At 49.1% G+C, this 16,662-nt stretch overlaps 7 protein-coding genes across 7 annotated transcripts; 3 read left to right on the forward strand and 4 right to left on the reverse strand.

Moving 5' to 3' along the window:
- Positions 1-328: 328 nt before the first annotated feature.
- On the reverse strand, positions 329-3,700 carry P174DRAFT_508360 (uncharacterized protein; the record flags this gene model as incomplete). Its single annotated transcript, XM_024831455.1, has 3 exons — positions 329-1,039; positions 1,129-1,857; positions 2,513-3,700. 3 exons carry the CDS (start codon positions 3,698-3,700, stop codon positions 404-406), a joined length of 2,553 nt encoding a protein of 850 aa, XP_024686596.1. The 3' UTR covers positions 329-403.
- A 408-nt stretch (positions 3,701-4,108) lies between these two features.
- On the forward strand, positions 4,109-4,747 carry pex4 (putative ubiquitin conjugating enzyme (UbcJ); the record flags this gene model as incomplete). Its single annotated transcript, XM_024829362.1, has 2 exons — positions 4,109-4,265; positions 4,410-4,747. The coding sequence occupies 2 exons, from the start codon at positions 4,109-4,111 to the stop codon at positions 4,745-4,747; spliced, it is 495 nt and encodes a 164-aa protein (XP_024686597.1).
- A 146-nt stretch (positions 4,748-4,893) lies between these two features.
- On the reverse strand, positions 4,894-6,675 carry P174DRAFT_436398 (putative GPI anchored cell wall protein (Dan4)). Its single transcript, XM_024826032.1, has 3 exons — positions 5,808-6,675; positions 5,433-5,733; positions 4,894-5,391 (listed from the first exon to the last, which is right to left on the reverse strand). The coding sequence occupies exons 1-3, from the start codon at positions 6,182-6,184 to the stop codon at positions 5,338-5,340; spliced, it is 732 nt and encodes a 243-aa protein (XP_024686598.1). The 5' UTR covers positions 6,185-6,675; the 3' UTR covers positions 4,894-5,337.
- A 1,340-nt stretch (positions 6,676-8,015) lies between these two features.
- Positions 8,016-9,257, reverse strand: P174DRAFT_436402 (YbhB/YbcL family Raf kinase inhibitor-like protein). The gene is made up of 2 exons (XM_024826033.1): positions 8,897-9,257; positions 8,016-8,843 (listed from the first exon to the last, which is right to left on the reverse strand). Exon 2 carries the CDS (start codon positions 8,841-8,843, stop codon positions 8,208-8,210), a length of 636 nt encoding a protein of 211 aa, XP_024686599.1. The 5' UTR covers positions 8,897-9,257; the 3' UTR covers positions 8,016-8,207.
- A 31-nt stretch (positions 9,258-9,288) lies between these two features.
- P174DRAFT_499747 (sterol desaturase family protein) lies at positions 9,289-10,470 on the forward strand. Its single transcript, XM_024830925.1, has one exon. It carries the CDS (start codon positions 9,570-9,572, stop codon positions 10,305-10,307), a length of 738 nt encoding a protein of 245 aa, XP_024686600.1. The 5' UTR covers positions 9,289-9,569; the 3' UTR covers positions 10,308-10,470.
- Positions 10,471-10,550: 80 nt separating this feature from the next.
- On the reverse strand, positions 10,551-10,839 carry P174DRAFT_436405 (uncharacterized protein; the record flags this gene model as incomplete). The annotated part of the gene is made up of 1 exon (XM_024826034.1): positions 10,551-10,839. The coding sequence occupies one exon, from the start codon at positions 10,834-10,836 to the stop codon at positions 10,642-10,644; it is 195 nt and encodes a 64-aa protein (XP_024686601.1). The 3' UTR covers positions 10,551-10,641.
- A 3,286-nt stretch (positions 10,840-14,125) lies between these two features.
- gel1 (1,3-beta-glucanosyltransferase gel1) lies at positions 14,126-15,859 on the forward strand. The gene is made up of 2 exons (XM_024823840.1): positions 14,126-14,865; positions 14,926-15,859. Exons 1-2 carry the CDS (start codon positions 14,269-14,271, stop codon positions 15,691-15,693), a joined length of 1,365 nt encoding a protein of 454 aa, XP_024686602.1. The 5' UTR covers positions 14,126-14,268; the 3' UTR covers positions 15,694-15,859.
- Positions 15,860-16,662: the final 803 nt, after the last annotated feature.

Genomic DNA, 16,662 nt, shown 5'->3' on the forward strand with positions numbered 1-16,662 from the left:
TTGAAAGCTGGCTCAAGAATTATCGCTTCCAGAAAGTGTCATCGCTTCTTTTATTTCATTTCAGTCTTCTTGACTCACCTCATTTCTGCTTGCACACAAATTTTCAGAGGAAAAACATGTTTGTTACACCTCAAATTTGGATTTTTGTTTACACATGAGTTCATCGATATGATTAAGTATGAGATCGTGACCACAAGACTCAATTTTTCTTCACTTTGAAATTAAATCAATAAAACGTCTCTAACCTCACTGGCCTGGATACATTCGCTCAAATGGCAGTAAGGACGATAAAATATGACCAAAGTAAGGACAATTTTCTGAGCTTTCGAGATTCTCCTCCTAACATTGAGTAGGCCCATTCAACGAATCGAAGACCACCCGTCAAGAAAGACAGCGCCGTTCCTTAATGTCCGTTTTCGACAAATGGAAATTTGAAGTCCAAAGGCCTCCTTGCAACCGCACGCCCCATGACAAGTCGCTCCGCAGTCACCTCATAGGATTGATCATCTTCGAGAAAGACACGAAACTCCCGAAGTCCACGCAGATCCTGAAAAGCTTCGAGTAGCTTCCTCACGTACTTGTTTCGATGTGGGGCTGCATTGCGCCAACTAGATGATCTGGTACCCAAGTCCACGATTGTGAGAGAGAGGCGCGAAAGTTCAAAATGCTCTCGTATGAAGCGACGTAATACTGACCAAGACACCATGGCAGAGTCTTCGTGTGGCTTATGGCTAGGCTTCGCGGGGTGTCGATGCATCGCCGGGAATTTGAAAACCAGATGGCGAATCAACATGAAAGACGAGGTTGGAATACTGTTCATGAAGCCCATCATGAGATCAGGGTCTTCCTCCACAAAGGCGAAGCGGCTCATGGTAAAAAAGATCCGGCGCGCATCTTCATAGAATGCCCGGCTAACAAGGAAGTACCTTACAGGCGACGAAAAACAAGAGCAGGTGGTCGAGTACGCCGTCTGACGGGCACGACAGAAGCACGCCGCCTGGAGCGGAGAGCAGGTGCCGCAGCATGTGAGCGGGCGAGACTCATTTACGCGCAGAGACTTGCGATCTATGAACGATACGATGCCTGGTATCCGGCCCCGGGTGGCAGGTAGGGGTCCAACTGGTTCACCAACAGGAATTCAAGTATTATCAGCTGCACTTCTTTGGGCAGATCAAAGTACGGAAAGGTAAGACTTTCCCCGAGATTGCCAGTCAATCTCAGGGCATTTCTCTTAACGACGGGACGTATATCCTCCTCCGGGTTGTGACTGAAATGAAAAGCACACTGAGAGAGGGCAGGGAACGGGTCCATGGCAGACATTATCTTGAGGGCCACTGCCATGTCCTTGACTCTGCACTTGAGACTGAAATACCTGAGATTAACCATTTCCAGAGCGGCATAACGGCAAAAACGAGACCACAGCCGCAGAAGATTGCGCTGAGCGCCAGGTTTGATGAAACGATTGTCCCAGGTACGCATTTCGACATGCAAATATCTCACGTCTTCTGCGGCCCAATCGACGGCGTTAAAGAAGCAATCCCAGTCGTTCAAATTGGTAAGTATGAAACTAAAGCGGTTGTGCGACCAGAAAAGGGCGCCCAGGTCCTCCCGGAACTCGCGAGAAACCATGAGCACCTCTGTCGGCAGTCGTGGATGATCACAGAGTCGACCAGCACAGGTGGACCAAATCCCACGTGTATGGAAGAGATTACGCGTGGCGCACGTGTGATCAGCAGCCTGTTTGACTCTGTGTGCCTCAGCCGTTATTTCGATCAAACAAGGCCGTACTAGTCCTATGTACTCCAGAATCCGAAGCTTGACTTTTTCTGGAAGTTGACACAGTGACTTGCCACCCTTCTTCGAACTGGACATGCTTGTGGTGTCTTTCTCTCGATCTGCGCCCTTGGAATTAGACGCTTGGTCTTCAGATGATGATTTGACCGTGCTCAACGACTCGAATAATGCAAAGAAGGACTCTTCATCGGGGTCGAGCCGTCCCACCAGGGATCCGTTGCGATGACGCTGAAGGAGTGACTCGTCTGCAGAGGTCAGAAGTTGACCTAGGAAGGCAGCAGCCTCCGAGTGAAGTGCAGACTAGGACTTACCCATGACGGTCGGCAGGTTGAAGGAGGCTCCGCGTCTCGAAGACCAGGGAGTGTAAGATTAATTATCAGCCGTCATGGAGACAATGGGCTGAGATAGGCCGGTTAAGGAGGTCACACAAGAGCACCGAGAAGCGGCAGATGCTCTCTATGAACACAATGGATAAAATGGAAGGATGCTAACTGAAGTGATTCCTTTTGGCCGAACATGTAAACACTGCACCCGGTAACGGGACGCACTATCACGGGGCCGATCTAGGCTCGCATTCAATGCCTGGGGCATTCACTACCAGGGCACTTCACAACCCCTCTACCTTGACTTTTGCCCCTCCAGACACGGAGTCATCATCCTTCAGAACTTCATCCTTGACTTTCGCTCCTGTTGTCTTCTTTGAGAGAAGTCCTCTGACTTCGCTCTTGCACAACTTGGTCCCAGCAAGATCGCACTCACCGCACCTCCGGCCAACAGGTAGGCAAACTGTCTGTCCTAAGCCCACAAGCAGCTTGTTAATTTCATGCCATTTATCCCTAGGGAGCCAGGACTCTAATGCCATGCGTGTCTCCTCAGGTGTCTTGGTTTTGTGCCAACCCCAAAGATTCGTGATACGGTGAACATGCACATCAACTCCAATTCCTTCGTCCTTCCCCCAGGCAGCACTCATGCAGAGATATGCCATCTTTGGCCCCACGCCGGGCAACTTCATGAGCTCCTCGGCGGTCGATGGTATATCTGAATTGTACTGATCTCGGAGTATCTCAGCTGCTGCCTTGATATATTTGGTCTTGTTGTTATGGAAGCCGACTGTCCTGATTAGCTCGTTCAGTCTCTCAGGAGAGACTGCCAGGATGTTCTCGAGATTCAAAGTGCTATCTCTCAAAGGCTGTGACGACTTGAGGTCAATATCTTCTTGCTCTTCTTTCTTGACTATGGGATCTTCTGCTGGGGCTTTTCCATCCCCCAGCTCGGTGTGTAACCGCTGCATAGCCACAGCTGTCACTGTGTCCTTGGTCTGGGACGACAACATCAATGCAATAAGGGTCTGAAATCGTTTGTCTCTGGGAGACGATGATCGCCAATAGAGTTCCGCGCAGCCCATGGTATCCACAGGAGCCGTCGGGTTGTTCTCCCGCATTTTCTTGACCATGGAATAGATGGTCTCCCAGTTCGATGGCGGTTCTATCTTGATTGAACCATCATCGCCCTTGATCTTGCGGGCTGGTGCACGACGTGATTTTGGCTTCGCAGACTCCACCTTGACAGCCTCGCGTTTTGTGACGGTCTTACCGGGCGCTCGTGTCGTGCTCTTGGTGGACAGGCTGCTAGGGCTACTCTTTCTCTTTTTCAGAGGGGGTTCCAAGATATCCTCGATGTCCACAGTATCAGCTGATGAGAGCGACGAAGTATCGTCACCGTCACTTTGCTGGGACTGTGCTCCCGTTATCGTAGGCGCAGTCTCAGTATGGCCATTTGCGCCAGCATTGAAGGCAAAGCGCTGAAGGACGTTTGCCCTTGACGAACTACGCGTTTGGCGTCGCGTAGGAGGCGAGAGAGCCTGCAGAAGACTTGTCGTCTCTTTGGAAGTGCGCGAAGTACGCATGGTTGATTGTCTAGTTTTGTAGATGAAGTTGATTATGTTATCTCGCGGATATAAGAGCTTCATATGATATTGTTGAAGATCCCCATACAAAGGGGCGAAATTTTAGCAGTTGGTGCTTAGCTGCTTACACATGGTTTCCCCGACCACGGAAGCCCAGACCGCGGAACTCTTCAGTGACATGGGGAAGACCCACAGCCACTGCCAGTTGAACCTCGGTGCAAGTATCCCATCGACGTTTTGGGCGAATAATCACCTCAAGAGCTGCTTCAAACTCCTTACCCTCTCCTTCATTTATATTCTAGAATCACGGTCGGGAGCCACATCCTACCCGAAGCAGGCACTTCAAACCCCCGACCTCGTTGATCATCGATTGCGCCCGCAGCTCCCACATTCCTTGAACCGCCTGCTATGGCGTCAAGCTCGACGACCCAGCGCCTCCTTCGCGAACTGAAAGACTACACCAAATCTCCGAACGAGGCCTTGCTCCATCTCGGCCCAGTAGACGAAGATGACCTCTTACACTGGGAAGCAGTCCTGAAAGGCGTCAAAGGCACACCGTACGAAGGTGAGTTAATCAAATCAGCCGCTGGTCGCCGTCCCCCGACCGACACTATCTCACCCTCCCACTCCAACAACGGCATACCTTCCCTTCCACATAACTTTATCTTAATATCTACCTCCGCAATGCTAACGCATATGGATATCTCAGGCGGTCTCTGGGGCCTCAAAATCGCCATCCCGCCGAACTACCCCCTCGCGCCGCCCAACATCCGCTTCACCACTCGCATCTCCCACCCCAATATCTCCTTCACGACGGGCGAGATATGCCTCACGCTCCTGACGACTGAGCACTGGAGCCCTGTCTACACACTCTCGACGACGTTAACCGCCATCCACCAGTTGCTCACGGACCCGCGGCCGGATTCGCCGCTGAACGTCGATGTGGCGGCGCTGCTGCGCGACGGGGACATACCAGCGTGGGAGAGTATCGTCCGATATTGGACTGAGGAGGAGAGATGGCAGGGGCAGGGGACTGTTAGTCGGTGATTGGAACGCGAAGGGAACGATGAGGGGAGAACACGACATTTCTTGATCATTTTACGAAGAGCGGTAAAGATATCTGTTACGTATATACATCTACATACCCGACGGATCTGGAGTTGCATATAGCTTTTTTTCTTTCGACGGCTGTCTACATGTGGAGAGAGACCGGAAGTGGCTTCCTCGAGGAGCTGTAATTATTTCACTGGTATCAGCTATCGAAGTAGATGAAGCACCCATATTCAGACGCAACTGCTTTGCAAATATGCACGTTTATGGACAAGACAGAACCACCATGGCCTGGCAATGATAAGGAGAGACATGATACGCTAAAAAAGCAAAGGTATTAACAAGAATAACCCGCTGATATAACCATCTGGACCAGATATTCGAAAAGAGAGACAACAGTCGGACGCCGGAGACCATGCAAAGGATCGTAAAAGGTCGGAGTCATGTCATGAGTAAATATTAAACAAGGAATAAACGCCATCAGATGCAATAAAACGCAAACTGTGAGCACAACCATAAAACCAGGATATTCGGACGTAATAGGATGATATAGGGTTCGAGGTGACACTGCCAACTTGTCCGGCTGTCTAGAGAGCCATGGCCACGGCGGCCGCGCCTCCAAGCATGATGAGCAGCTCCTTCTGGAGCCCGGTGATGGATGCGGCACTGCCGGTTTGCAGACCGGGGCCGGTCCGGTTGTCGTGGCGCCTGTGGCGCCTGGGTTGGAGCTGTCATCCGTGGGGTAGACGACCGTCACGGCCGTGACGGTGCTCTGCTGGCCATTGGGGAGGGTGGTGGTACTCTTGTACGTCGATGTGTAAGGGGTACGGGTGGTAGTATGCTTGCTGGTGGTTTGACCCTCGCTTGTGGAGGAGGCAGTTGTCAGAGTTGTGCGGGTTTCTGAGCTGGTAGTCGACGTGGTGGTAGTAGCTGTGGTGGGGGCAGGGGTGTCATGAGTAGTTGACGTTGTGGTCTCGCTTGTACTGGTTGTAGTAGTAGGCTGCGTCTCGGTAGTGGTAGGAGGGGGTTGGATGGGGTGGAAGTCGTCGTATGTGACTCGGGGGTGGTAGTCGTTTCCGAAGTGGTCTGCTGAGTAGTAGTCGTAGGCGGCTGGGTCGTAGTTGCAGGAGGGTTGGGCGAGGACGTGGTGGCGTTACTGCCGATATCTCTTGCGAGATTCAGATGTGCTGCCAGTGACCGATCCTCTCTCTGGATGACATCAATGGCGTCTCTGTCAGTGGGGAAAACACCATGGCGAAATCGGTCGATGAGATGCAGAGCTCTGTGAATCGAGTTTTCGTTGATATTGTTCAGGTTCTCAGAGAAGGTATCCTCGTTAGGAATCGGCACTGGCTCGGACTGCTCGGGAGCTGGAGCTGCGATAGCTGACGATGCAACCAGAGAGACAAAAAGCAGGCGAATTAACGGAGTCATGATGATTAAGGTACGGACTGAGGGACCTCGCAATTGGTAACGGAAGGGGAGAGGATTGAGATTGAATAAAGTGCAGAAGATCGCCTGATTCAGCAGTAGGCTGAGATAATGCGAGGAGATGCGATGCTGTGGGACAATTGATTATCAACTGCTAGGATTAGCAACCGGTAGGCGTCAGGTAAGTTGCTTGACGAATAGCAGTTGCAGCAAGTCGGACGCCAATTTGCAATGAAAAGAGAATTATATGCAAGAAGAGAAGATGAAGAGCCCCCAGAAGGCGTCCGGGTCCTTTTGTTTGTTCCCGGTTTGGATGCAGGATACGTAACTGTAGAAAAAAACTAGACTAGTGAAGGCCTAAGCCTAGTAGCTACTTAGTGACTCCAAAAGTCGTTTGTTTCGGTTTCGCATTCAGTCGAACATAGAATAGCCGACCAATCAGGACGGTGCGCCTTGGTACTATCAGTGGATCAGCCATGGAACCCGAGGAGAACTCGGACTTTTTACCACCAAAAAAAGACATCAGCAAAACAAAGGCTGATACCTAGCAGTAATAATAGACTAGAAGGTGGCAATGCTACTCAGTACAACTTGCTTCTTATCCGACAAAACACTGCAATTCATTCCTTGCATATACACCTGACTAAAAGAATAAGTAACCTCCGTTGCTGTCAATAGTACGTATCGGCTTCTGATAACAGCCTTATGACTCAGCATTTGTCCATCTACCCAAGTTGTTGAATAATATTGCTCTTGTTTACTATTTTCATGTCTCAAAGTGGACTTGGTAATTGAACAACAATGGATACTAGAGACTAATGAAACCAGGGAAAAGAGGAGGGGGGAAAGGCCCAACACATGCAGTTCCAAGTGAGGGAGTCGGCCTAATCCGTAACACAAGGTTTCTGTCCGATTCGGTTTCGGATGCGACATCATCACCGAGCCTCTCACAGCCAATCAAACAGGACACAAGCATGAGATCAGGATTACGCAAGAATTGATCGATAGTTAGCCATTGTTGGCGTTTCTACTCCGTAAATACTCTGACGCGACCGCATTTATTGGGACGGAGTGCGGCTAAGAAGGCATTAGTATCCATCAGAAGCTAAGTGGAATAAAAAAAAGCCAGGCCAGGAAAAACAACAGCAAAGCATCCCTGGATCATGTAATGTTGAACCTGAATCGCATGGTTACTGAACCGGATAAGGAGCTTGTCTGCCTGATGCCGCATCGGGACGAGTTGTGACTTGCGTGGTTCCAACAGAATCCCGATCTGCTATTTTTTCGGCAGTGGCTTGCCTGGGTGGGGTTACACCATCAATGATATGATTGGTCCTTACTGAACTGAGAATCGCCAGTTGTTTTCAGGATTCAGGCTAGTGGAATTATTGCTTTACCCATCATTATTATTGCTACACTGTTGGATTAGCCCAAGTCCATCTTTGTACCTCTGCAGTTCGCAGGCCATCAGCACAAGCAAATTAGTGAAACTCGGTACTTTTGTTGTTTGACAAGATCGTGCTTCGGTATTATGCAGAATGCCATGACATCCCTCTCTCTTTATGGTAGATGCACCCATAACCCGCCATACGGGGCCACAAATTGGTTCTCTCTCCAAATAGTCTGAGACACCGGCACTATTTTTGCCAAAACGTATTACTTTCTATAAATATCCCTAATTAAGTCTAGGACTGAAATCTGGCAGCACTACTCCGTATGACGAGGTTGATTCAATCGACGAGAGCATTCTAGTCTGACTGTTGAGATAATCGACTTTGATTCAGGTAGCAACCTGCCTTAGTACGAACAACAGTATGCAGCTGGTAATTCTAAGGTTCTTGATTTTGCTAGACTTTCGGATTGATTGGTCTAACAATAGAATGTGACTTGACAAAAAGAAACTATGGAAAGCGGACAGACATAGAACGGCTTCAAGGACAAAGCCAGTAATATGTGCTGTCACTGCCAATCGTCAATACAGGAGCATGTTGTCCGGGAATCTCGAAACACAGCAAAACCAGACACTCTATGAACCATTTCTCACAATCGAAATACGGTTATTGTTGACAATGCCCACCCAGGCACCCCATCCGACAACCCTGCCATAGATGGCATCGGCAATCTCCCTCAGGGTCGCCCTGTCGCTCAGCCTGCTTCGATCAATCGGTGCACTCAGAGCGATGAGCTCGAAGAAATAACGATGGGGACCATCTTCCGGGATTGACTTGGGCGGAAGATACACAGTATTGCGTCTGTTCTTCCCGTACTTGAATCCGTCTTCGAGCATATACGAGTCATTGTGGGTTCTGCTCACTTGGAAGTCGTCATGCTGGAGTCCGGTGAAAACGCGTGGGATTCCGTAATATAGCCCGTGGATGACCGAATGGGGAAGAGGAGCATCAGGGTCCTCGGCCACAAGGAGGTATTCTCGGATATTTCCGGCGGGAGAAGGCCATTCCAGAGCTGGAAAGAATCCTGCTCCCTCTTCCATATGGTCAACATTCAGAGGCGAGCCCGATGGGCCAATCTCGGAACAACTGAGAGGAATCGTGGGGTACGGGAAGTTGACAAAAGCTGGCCCGCTTGTGAATAGCTTCTCATATTGGGCCTTGACGCTGACCACCAGCATAAGGCAGCTGAATGCGGGACCTATAAGATGCATCTGCGAGTAACTGTCAGAAGTTTTCCGTCCGCCAGGGCAATTCGACGACATGCCTTTATCGATTGTTATCTTTCAAATGCCAAGTTCGTGAAAGGATGACTTTGGAAGGATAAGCTGTAAAGCAGTTTGTCTTTCAAATCAGAAGTAGTGTTGCAGTGATTGAGGAACAATTCCAGTCCTTTGTTGGGGGGAGTTATAGAGGACATTTTGCAACAGTAGCTACGGAAAGAGCAGAATCACCTGCATATGGAAGCTGCGTCGAGCAGCAGCACGAACACTCGCTGGCGCTTTCTCTCCATGAACGCCTGACCGGATGTCCTTTCGACTCAACAATCGCGGTTCGTCTAAAGTGGCAGACTGGAGTGTTGTCTGAGGAGCAGGGGAACTCGTTAGTATCTACGTATTCTGTTAGTTTGGAGTAGTTCGATGCGGGTTGTTGATCGTGTTCGGCTATCGCAGGATCGGAGCCACCCCAGACGTGCGGGGATCAGTGTGGATCCTTGTCCATCTGATGTTGAAGCTTGCCGAGGCAACACCTCGACAGCTCCAGATTCTCATATGATGTTACATTCACAGATATGCTATAAACCATGCACCATGAAAAGAGCTTGCTGAGGTATCCCTCTAATTATCAGCCTACATTCTCACTACGTCCCTCCCACTCACCACAAGCTTCCCGGAGTCGCTTCTATTTACCAACGAACTATTACCCTCAAAAGCTTCCAGATGGAAAGCACGTGGAAAGACATTGTCGCCTCGTATCCTCCGCAGGCAATCGAATTTGTGGGCACAGTCCTGGTTCAAGTCATCTCCTTTTGGCTTCCATCTCTCTGCTACCTTTCCTTAGACGCCTTGTTCCCGTCCTTCTCTCAAAGACACAAATTGCAACCAGCACCCAGACAGCCTACCCGACATGATATCTGGCAATGCTTCGTGGTAGTGGTGCAGAACTCGATGCTGTCCATGGGCCTGCATCTCTTCCAAATTTTTGTTCTCAAACGGGGGACTTCAGCATTTCGAATTCAAGCGTCGTTGCCACCCCTGGCCGAATTCCTTCGTGACTTCATCCTGAGTATTCTTCTGAGAGAGGCGCTCTTCTATTACAGTCACCGTTTTCTTCACAGTCCATTCTTCTACGCCAGAATCCATAAGCGGCATCATAAATTCACAGCACCCATCGCACTGGCAGCGCAGTATGCCCACCCCATCGAACACATTGTGGCCAATACGCTTCCAATTACTTTGCCACCGCAAATTCTGGGGAGTCATATCCTTACCTTCTGGGCCTTCCTGGCTTACGAGCTCGTCAACACCGCGACAGTACATAGTGGGTACGATTTCTTCAAAAACAAGGCGAAAATGCACGACTTGCATCATGAAAAGTTCAACTTGAACTACGGGTCCATCGGCCTTTTAGATTGGCTGCATGGGACTAATAAGCTTGAAAAGAAACGGAAGGAATAGTGATAATCGAGCCATGTATATATTTGTTGAGGTTGCGACAAAAGGTCAAAATGTTTGTCTATCTCAGCAGTTTGTGCTTCGGCAAGTCGCCAAATCATCATTCATGCGACACCAGTCGTCAAAACTCTTGCATAACTTAATATTAATCATGAAGGCTTGATATGTTCATTCTTCAGTGTCTCCCTCCTATATCCTGGCTGCCAGTTTACCAGTGTCCTGCAGCACGTACCCACTACGCATTGCCTTGCTCCTAGCGCACTCTCCGTGCTGTGGTGTCACATATCGCACTTCAGCCACCGGTTTGTAATCAGATCCCGACATTTTGGCAACTTCTTCATCGAAACCACGTTCGTCGGTCTTTCCATCGGCTCGACGGACCAAGTCGTAGGCCCTCCGGGAGGCTCAGACTCGGCGCATCCAGCAGGATCAGTTCGTTTGTTGAGAAGCAGTCGTGTAGCTCGTAGACGACGATATCGGCAGGCATCACCCCTGCCTCGGTCATCGCCGTTTGGGCTGCCTGCTGTGTCATACCATAGCTGATCAGCAAGTGGGGACGCTTTGATACGCATTGGCTATCTCAATGACAAGATAGATTGGAATACTTCATGAAAAGTGTTGTTGCAATACACGATGATAATATTACCTGATAGGGGTATTGCGATCGATGTTTGACTATGTTGGCAGCTTGATACTCATTGCCCTGCATTTATCAACTCAAGTTTTTGCAGACTTGAAATAGTGCTTTTGACACAGGAAAGCAGTGGACATGATGTGCCTTAACAACGGTGCCACTACTTCCGTCTTAATTATCTGAGATACATTTTCCACGACTCTGCAAAAGCTCCCACTTAGAAAAAGACTTGATACCTGAAGACCATCCATTAAGTGTGTTAACATCCAAATGTTGAAAATCCCCGCCGCAGTCCGCAGGCAAATCAGCCGTAGTGAAATGAAGTTGTCCCTTTGTAGGAACTCATACGTAGCAGGATGCACCGGTGCCTCAGTAGTCTGAAAGATCCTAAGCTTATCAATGCTATTCAATTTACTAGAGCCGTTGTTGACCCCAGTGCACATGGACGATGTATTGCTTAACTGCAGCTATTAGCATCTGGCTGTCGATGGCTGGGAGAAATCAGGATACATAGACCTTATTTGAGGCTGTCATAAAATTTCCGATCAAGATAAAAAAGATAAAAATCAATGGAGAAAGTCCGAATACCTCTAGCGGGGAATGAACTTGTGATTGAGAGAAAAAAAATCTTTTCTAGGAACGGTTTTTGTTTAAGCAGTCTTTGTTCCCCTAGCCCACATAGCCCTTAAGCTAGTAGAACTGCATCCAATAAAAATATAACCCAATCATCGCTAAAGTCTGATGCATTTACTCTGATGAGATCGAACTCGCGATCAAGAGGGGAAAAAATCCTGCCTGGAATGGGCTTTTGTTTAAGCAGTCTTTGTCTCCCAGCCTAACCTCTGGTCAACTTACACCAGCCTAATAGCAAAAATACCTTGAGTAAGTTAAGTTAGTTTAAGTTAACAAGGCGTCAAAGGGTGGAAAGTAGTGATAAGAGTTACCTATCTCCTAGAGATGGTCCAGATGGATGAGCAGTCCATCTTATAGACCATGCACTGAGATGCCAAGCCTTAGCTACACACTTTTCCTAAATAGGAACACTATACTGCTTCTAGTAATTCACTGTCACTGGAGACTACGGAGTAGTCCACACGGACTTTCCAGTTGCCGGAGCTATATATCTCTGGGTTGAGGGACACCACAGCTTTCCCCCAACAGTCCAGTCTTCATATGTAGTCTAACCAGTAATATAGATTTAAGAGACTTAGATGAATCACTCTAATACTAAGCGCGAAAATCGCCTGTAAGTAAGAGAGATAGCCGATTGAGTCCTTTTGACTAAGGAATTCTCGAAGACGGGGCTAGCCTTTACTGGTGGGATCCCTGAACATTGCCGGCAGGTCTAGACCAGCCAGGACAAGCCAGGCTGCCACAATACTCCATCTGCTCTTAAATTAGGTACCAGATGGATCATATTCACCATAAGACACTCCGTATTCATAGTGCTTCGTTCCACTTAAGAGAATGACATTAAGAGTTTCAGAATGAAATAGTAGCCAAGAGACCAATAGCGATTTACATACATAGGCGTTTTATTATGATTGTCGAGTGAGCGGGAGAGAAAGCGGCAGTACTATACTCCATGAAACCCGAACTTAACCTCAAATTCATGTTACCTCTCCAGAGAGGATCAAGTCTGATATTTCAAGAACACTTTTAAATATCCAGGTACTCTGTACATTTGTTCGCGTGCTGACATGAAACATGCTCACCTGTCCTACCAATTCCTTGGAATGTGGTTGTCTTCCCCCACCCAATCACAGAGGCGGAGTCCAGATTCTTCTAGGCGGCTGGTGGCGCCCATGGATTGACGTCAAGCTTTGCCTATTTTTGGCCGAAGGATCAAAGGATCCTTCATGCAGCGGCCTTGTTTTTGACTCTTTCTTGAGAATAATGATTGAGATAGACATCAAATGGTATTGAAATGGCTTTGCATCAGAGTTTTCTTTTATTTAGGTTTGCTGTGATATGGGTCAGCAGCTAGTATTGTCATGCAAGTAATCTAGGACCTAGCTAGGTACTTAAGCAAGGACGTCGTTGCACGACCGGACCACGACACAAACGCTGAGACAATGTTTGTATGTGCTGGCAAGTTGAAAGCCTTTCAGAATCTAGTATTGGATTGGAGAGATGGATTGATGCATTTATGATTATGTTATCTCCCTGCCTCTGTTGTAGTGAGCCATTAATGTCAAATCAATACCCGCCGGATTGCTTTCCCGCCTCAGTCGGGACTTCAAGAAAAGGTGGGTTTTAGTCACCACAAGTCGAGGCCACGCATTATTCTCTATCCTACCTCCGATGCACGGAATTTATACAAAATATGATACTGCTCAGAGCATCTTCCTCTTACACAGTCATTAGCACTCCGTAGAATAAAATATAGTGATGGCAGCAAAGTATCGGCACCTGCGACTGCTATCCAGGGTCTCAGGGACTGAGCCCTTATTTCTGAGGCCTGGGGGTCAATAAGCCAAAGCTCCACCCGCCCCTGGCCGATTCCCCACCGCGGCAGCCAGCAGGGTCAATCATCATCAAGCTGCTGTGACTGCTCTTTGGATTATTCTCTTTCGGCGGGAATTGTGTACCGTAGATAAATGGTCACTGGGAATGTTTCAGAATCTCAGCTTAACTCGGATGGAAAGTAGAGAGGTAGTACTCTGGAATTTTCCACCCAATGATAATCTCCATCCGCACAGTCGAATTCATTTCCTTCGTACGGAGTAGTCTGAAGTCTTTCACTCTTGGCCGATCGGATGATCTTTGGGTCTTTTAAGCCCACGATCCACAAGAGTGTCAGACAAGGCCCATTCTCTTTCCCCACATCGCTTGTCAATGGCCACTGAGATGGTCAGAGCTGTCTTCCTTATCAAATCAAGTGCAGAGTGATGACGAGTCCTGTGTGTCTACCTGTGAATGTGGAAGGTTATCCCTGTGTATGTAAAAGTATTACCATCTCCGGTGCTATTCTTATCCGCTGGCACCCCAGACTCTGCGAACGGTACCGTAATTCTATTTGCGTTCCCTGTTTCTCTCAGGGATAGGTCCTGGTTGGTTTTAAGACCCTGCCACCCTTCATGGGTATTCCATCTTTCCCTGCCTCTTTTGTTTCTGTTTCCTGCATATCCCTTCGGTCGTTCATATCCTTCCTTCTTCCTTTCTTTTCTCCAGTCCTTCATACCTCTATTAATCGATATCGTCACTCGCTAGACTATACAATCTTCTCCATTTCTCCTTCGCTGACATTGACTTTGTTAAATCACGGTCTCGCCATTCTCTTCGAGCCGTCTACCTATTCGATTCCCTAACCAATACACATCACTCATAATGAAGGTCTCTGCTGTTACTGCGGCTCTCGCCGTCGGTGCCTCCACCGTTCTGGCAGCTCCCTCCATCAAGGCCCGTGACGACGTCACTCCCATCACCGTGAAGGGTAATGCCTTCTTCAAGGGAGACGAGCGTTTCTATATTCGCGGTGTCGACTACCAGCCCGGTGGCTCTTCCGACCTGGCTGACCCCATCGCTGATGCCAATGGTTGCAAGCGTGATATTGCCAAGTTCAAGGAGCTCGGTCTGAACACCATCCGTGTCTACTCGGTCGACAACTCCAAGAACCACGACGAGTGTATGAATGCCCTGGCTGATGCTGGCATCTACCTGGTGCTCGATGTCAACACTCCCAAGTACTCGATCAACCGCGCCAAGCCCAAGGCGTCGTACAACGATGTCTACCTCCAGTACATCTTCGCTACCGTTGATGCTTTCGCCGGCTACAAGAACACCCTCGCTTTCTTCTCCGGTAACGAGGTTATCAACGATGGCCCTTCTTCCTCTGCTGCTCCCTATGTCAAGGCCGTCACTCGTGATCTGCGTCAGTACATCCGTAGCCGCAACTACCGTGAGATTCCTGTCGGCTACTCTGCTGTAAGTCCCTATGCTACATACAGGTGACTCGTGACCTCTTGTTGACTGGTCCAATTCTAGGCCGATATCGACACCAACCGTCTTCAGATGGCGCAGTATATGAACTGCGGTACCGATGACGAGCGCAGTGACTTCTTCGCTTTCAACGACTACTCCTGGTGTGATCCCTCCTCTTTCACAACCTCGGGCTGGGATCAGAAGGTCAAGAACTTCACTGGCTATGGTCTTCCTCTCTTCCTGTCCGAATACGGCTGCAACACCAACAAGCGTCAATTCCAAGAAGTCGGCTCCCTCTACTCCACGGACATGACTGCTGTCTACTCTGGTGGTCTCGTGTACGAGTACTCTCAGGAGGCCAGCAACTACGGTCTGGTGGAGATTAGCGGCAACGACGTCAAGGAGCTCCCAGATTTCGACGCTCTGAAGACCGCGTTCGAAAAGACCTCTAACCCTTCCGGCGACGGCAACTACAACAAGACTGGTGGTGCCAACCCTTGCCCCGCTAAGGACTCTCCCAACTGGGACGTTGACAGCGATGCTCTGCCTGCCATCCCCGAGCCTGCCAAGAAGTACATGACCGAGGGTGCTGGCAAGGGCCCTGGTTTCGCCGGCTCTGGCAGCCAGGACCGTGGTACCGAGTCTACTGCCACTGCTGAGCCCGGATCTGGCTCTGCCACTGGAAGCAGCAGCAGCAGCAGCGGCACCTCCACCTCTTCCAAGGGCGCTGCAGCTGGCCTGACTGTCCCTAGCCTAACCATGGCTCCCGTTGTCGTCGGTGCGGTTTCTCTCCTGTCCACCGTCTTCGGCGCTGGTCTCGTCCTTTTGTAATTTGCTCTTCTCATACCCTCTTGAACAAATTGTCCTATTGCCATGATTTTGTTGTTCATCTTCAGTTCAGTTCTTTGGGCTCCCGACTGGTCTAAATGGGGGAAATCGTATTCAATTGATGAATCGTCCGTGGTGTTATTTCACTCTCCAGTGAGGAGGACCCGGGAAAATGTACAGTTTAGGTTGGCTTCTCTGGCCTCTTATAGATTAATTGAATGACTCAATTTTCATCTTTTCACCTTGCGGGTCAATGATTTGCAGTGGTCGTCTGGTGCTTGTGCCTTTGGCAGCGACCGACCCACCCACCTTCTATCAAATCACAGAAGACTCGAGAGAGACTAGACGACTGCCACCTTGGCAGTAGGGCTGTTAGTCAAGCCTAGTGTTAACAGGATAAGCTCTCCCCAGGCATCATACTATTCTGACTGATCTCAATAGTAATCCTACATTGTCCGACTACCGACATTTTGCACCGGCAGCACTTTCGAGTTTCGATCTTCTAATATCACCATATTGTCGTTGCGGGTTGTGTCAGCTCCGACACACTCATCTTAGCATCCTGACTCAGTCGACCAATCAACCACAATACTTTAGTGATCCATCCACTTGATAATCAACGTCCCGGGGGGGGCACTGTTTCGATTAGATGGAAATGTGGGCAATATTGGTATCGAGGGTTACCGGCTCAAACGACCGACGTTGAAATATGAAACCAGACTTATCTAGCTCTCCTTAGCGCGTCCCACTCGGTGCAAGTTGACATTTGCCGGCGCTTCTTGGTTTGCTTATTTCCTGCTGGCGCATGCGACATTCGTTCCATCGGAGAAGCAGTCGTGGTTTTGTCGGTTTCTTCTAGTCTAGCCGTTGACGAGCCCACCTGGTTAATTCTTCCAATCCACCGGGTGCCGTCCGTCCTTCATTTCTCGGTCGTTTTCCGTGCGAGGGCTAGTCCGTGCTTGAGACATGGGT

Source organism: Aspergillus novofumigatus (genome assembly GCF_002847465.1).
Source record: "Aspergillus novofumigatus IBT 16806 chromosome Unknown P174scaffold_1, whole genome shotgun sequence".
Taxonomy (NCBI): Eukaryota; Fungi; Ascomycota; class Eurotiomycetes; order Eurotiales; family Aspergillaceae; genus Aspergillus; species Aspergillus novofumigatus.

Excerpts from the sequence above, each read along its gene's own strand:
- P174DRAFT_436398 (XM_024826032.1), bottom strand. The coding sequence starts at position 6,184 with ATGACTCCGTTAATTCGCCTGCTTTTTGTCTCTCTGGTTGCATCGTCA. Across the intron at positions 5,734-5,807 it reads GAAACGACTACCACCCCCGA|TACAAGCGAGACCACAACGT; the intron begins GTCACATACGAC and ends TACTACAACCAG. Across the intron at positions 5,392-5,432 it reads CGACAACCGGACCGGCCCCG|AAGGAGCTGCTCATCATGCT; the intron begins GTCTGCAAACCG and ends ACCGGGCTCCAG.
- P174DRAFT_436402 (XM_024826033.1), bottom strand. The coding sequence starts at position 8,843 with ATGCATCTTATAGGTCCCGCATTCAGCTGCCTTATGCTGGTGGTCAGC.
- P174DRAFT_499747 (XM_024830925.1), top strand. The coding sequence starts at position 9,570 with ATGGAAAGCACGTGGAAAGACATTGTCGCCTCGTATCCTCCGCAGGCA.
- gel1 (XM_024823840.1), top strand. The coding sequence starts at position 14,269 with ATGAAGGTCTCTGCTGTTACTGCGGCTCTCGCCGTCGGTGCCTCCACC. Across the intron at positions 14,866-14,925 it reads TTCCTGTCGGCTACTCTGCT|GCCGATATCGACACCAACCG; the intron begins GTAAGTCCCTAT and ends GTCCAATTCTAG.